General features: G+C 35.7%; 1 protein-coding gene across 1 annotated transcript; it reads right to left on the bottom strand.

The window, feature by feature from the left end:
* Positions 1–528: 528 nt before the first annotated feature.
* LOC125250001 (C-C chemokine receptor type 3-like) lies at positions 529–2,602 on the bottom strand. Its single transcript, XM_048162290.1, has 2 exons — positions 2,499–2,602; positions 529–2,402 (listed from the first exon to the last, which is right to left on the bottom strand). Exon 2 carries the CDS (start codon positions 2,381–2,383, stop codon positions 1,313–1,315), a length of 1,071 nt encoding a protein of 356 aa, XP_048018247.1. The 5' UTR covers positions 2,384–2,402; positions 2,499–2,602; the 3' UTR covers positions 529–1,312.
* Positions 2,603–3,232: the final 630 nt, after the last annotated feature.

A 3,232-nucleotide genomic window follows, 5' to 3' on the forward strand; every position in this document is an offset into this window, starting at 1 on the left:
AAAGCTTTTCCTCAATTTGTGTGTTTCCCATTTGAATGGTCAGCGTATGAGGTGTCTGCTGCTTGCGCTGGGAGCTTTAGCTTCAATTTTGATCGTTATTTTCTAATCGGTTGCATATTATGTTGTGGATATATCCCTCGAAAGCATACTGCAGTCCCTTTTTTTCTTGCTCTCTCACATATTTCACCTGTTCGCCAAACATTACTAATTATCTCCTTGAAAATGTCTGACACCAGTGCATACATACTGTAAATGACTTGCCAGGCTCGAAAGCTTGACAGGCATAGCAACAGTAACTAAGGAGGACGGGGCTTAGCGAAGGGTCCATTGCTATAACTCGTAAAATTAAAGTATAGTCATTTACCTTTGGATCTATTGTGTTTTTTCTGCATGAATAGGCCATGCAGTTTTCTTATTTGATAAAGTCTGGTGGATTATGATTAAAAATCTATGTGTAAAACATTGGGAATAAAAACAATGTGTAACAGATACTAATGTCTTAAAAGAAAACAACTATAACCAAATAGATTATTTAGAATCATTTATTGGCATTAAAATCAGATCCAAACACACACAAAACACAATGTAGAGACTGAGTTCATGCTCAAAATGAAGGTGTGATACACTGAAATAATAATATCATTAAGATTCTGGTCACTAATATTTTACTTCTCAGCATAAGCTACACCAGAAATTAACAGCAATATAAAATCATTAATTTGCCATACTTGAAGAACTCTTACAACAATATATTTTACACACAAAAAATTGCTCCTTACAGAATAAAATAAAATAGCAGAGATTTGATAGCTATATATTGCTAAAGAACCCATAGATTAGGACTAGGGTTACACATTCAACATTATGTTGCAATGATACTCTTTCACAGAAGTTTTTTTCTTTTTTCTTTTTTCTTTGTTTTTTCTTTCTTTCTTTTTTTTGGGTTTTGATGACATTAAAGCGATATTTGTGACGGAATAAATACATGTACATCAATTGGATAGTAATTATTATAAACAATAATTATTATTAAATGCCTTTTCTCAATTACGTAAAATTGATGGAGTCCATTAGACATATAATATTCATTAATATACATTAAATGAGAAAAGATCTTTAGACACTCTATTAATTAGTATGCATTAATATGCATTAAATGAGAAATTATTGAAAAAAATATATATATAAATATATATATTAATGGTAAAACAACATACATTGGTCAAACATTGCATCTTGGATTCTTTGTTTTTCTCTTTCTCTCTGTGATCCAATTTGTGTCCTCTTAACAACAAATTCGAACACAAACTTGTTAGTCACGTGAATGATCAGTAATCAGTGTTGGTCTCCTGACTGATGTGGTTTTACTGCTTGGCTCTGAGAGCAATGTATTGATCTTCAAACATGGTATACGCTTGGCCAAAAGTTTCAGAAAATGGCGTTGAAACTTCTTCCCCAAAAAGGTATAAAAGACAGGGCTGATGCAGCAGTACAGGTAAGCAAAGTTACGCGTTACGTACAGAGCGTAGTCGAGGGCTTCTGAGCATTTATTCGGGTCTCCAAAGGATGTCTTGATGGCTTTTAACAGAATGACCACATTGTAAGGCGTCCAGCAGATGAAGAAGGTGAAGACAATAACAAAGATGAGTTTGACCGCCTTGCACTTCTCCACCATGCATGTGGACATGATCCTGATGATTATGCGGAAATAGCAGTACAGGACAATAACTAGAGGCACTAGGAAGAAAAAGAGAAACTGCTGATAATAGCCGATCAGCTCCCACTTTGTGAGGGTAGACTGGATGTAACCAGTCATTTCGCACAGCCTACCATTTGGATCATCCATCACATCATAAAGAACTATATCCTTTATACTAGCCAATATACTGAGCACCCAGACGATGGCGGACGATGCAAATGCGTATTTTTTCTTTCTGCTCTGGGCTGCACTGATGGCGTGGACCACCGCAAGGTAGCGGTCAAAAGTCAGGAGAGTGAGGAAGAGGATGGAGCTGTTGAAGCCGATGAAATAACAGCTTCCCACCAACTTGCAAAGGCCACTGCCAAAGATCCATTCTGACTTGTGGTAGACTGCCCAAAAGGGAAGGCTGAAGGCGAAGATCAGGTCCGAGATGACGAGGTTGAGCAAGAAGATGTTGTTGACCCTTGTGAGCTTCTCATATTTGTAGATGATGTACAGCACCAGTCCATTCCCCACCAAGCTCAGCAGGAAGTTGGTGTAGTAGAACGCTGGGAGAAATGCTGCACCAAACTGGATGACATTACTTTTCTCGCATAAAGGAACCTCAAAGTCTACACTACAGTTAAATTGTGGCGTGTTATTGACTTCTTTTAAAAAGTCCTCCCAACTAAGCTCATCCATTGGTGTCTGAGGTCAGGTTCTGTTGTAATAAAATAAAACAACAGCAAACACAGAATTAATAATTAATAATTTGTATTGAGGTTCATTCTGAGCATAAAATATTGGCTTGACTCACCTGCTCCTTTGGTAAATGAGTGTGTGAAACTCTCTGCAGCCGCAACAGAACTGATGCAAACACTTTGTGGCTTACCGAGAAAAACTCAGCACACATCCTGAACGAGGAACTGTCAAGAGCATTTAAACCAAGTCATCAGCATTACGCAAAACCTCTTACTATCGCTTTTTTTGATCAAATGTCATGTAAAATTATTTACATTTTTTGAGAGGCGGAAGTGACAGAGTAGCAAGCAAAATGATTAAGAATTAAACAATTTAATTGAATATTTAAAAATATTTATTGTAATTTAAAGAGTTTGAAATGTCAGCTGCACAAATTCTGTAAAAAAAAAAAAAAAAAAAAAAAAAAAAACATGACAAGACTAAAACCCTACGTGCATTAAAAAAAGAACATCAACAGAAAACATTAAATAATAAATAGATGTTAAATGATGATCTTTGTACAAATCAGAAAGACATGCCAAAACTACACTAATAAGAGTACTGCTAAATTCTACAAGATTCAATTCTTTTAACAATTGAAAGTATAATTAAATAATTCAAAAATGTTGTAGTAGTAAAAATGTTCCTATAAAAACTAACAAATAGCCCTTGAGTAGAAGTATTTGAACATAAGTGTTCAATGTATAGCCCGCAGAAATTGCTTCACATCCCGTACAGAGGTAGCTTGGCTAGGGCAGTGCAGTGGATACAGTATAGCAAATTTTCTTTAAAGGAACAGTTCACTCAAAA

This window comes from Megalobrama amblycephala, linkage group LG17 (genome assembly GCF_018812025.1).
Source record: "Megalobrama amblycephala isolate DHTTF-2021 linkage group LG17, ASM1881202v1, whole genome shotgun sequence".
In the NCBI taxonomy this organism is placed as follows: Eukaryota; Metazoa; Chordata; class Actinopteri; order Cypriniformes; family Xenocyprididae; genus Megalobrama; species Megalobrama amblycephala.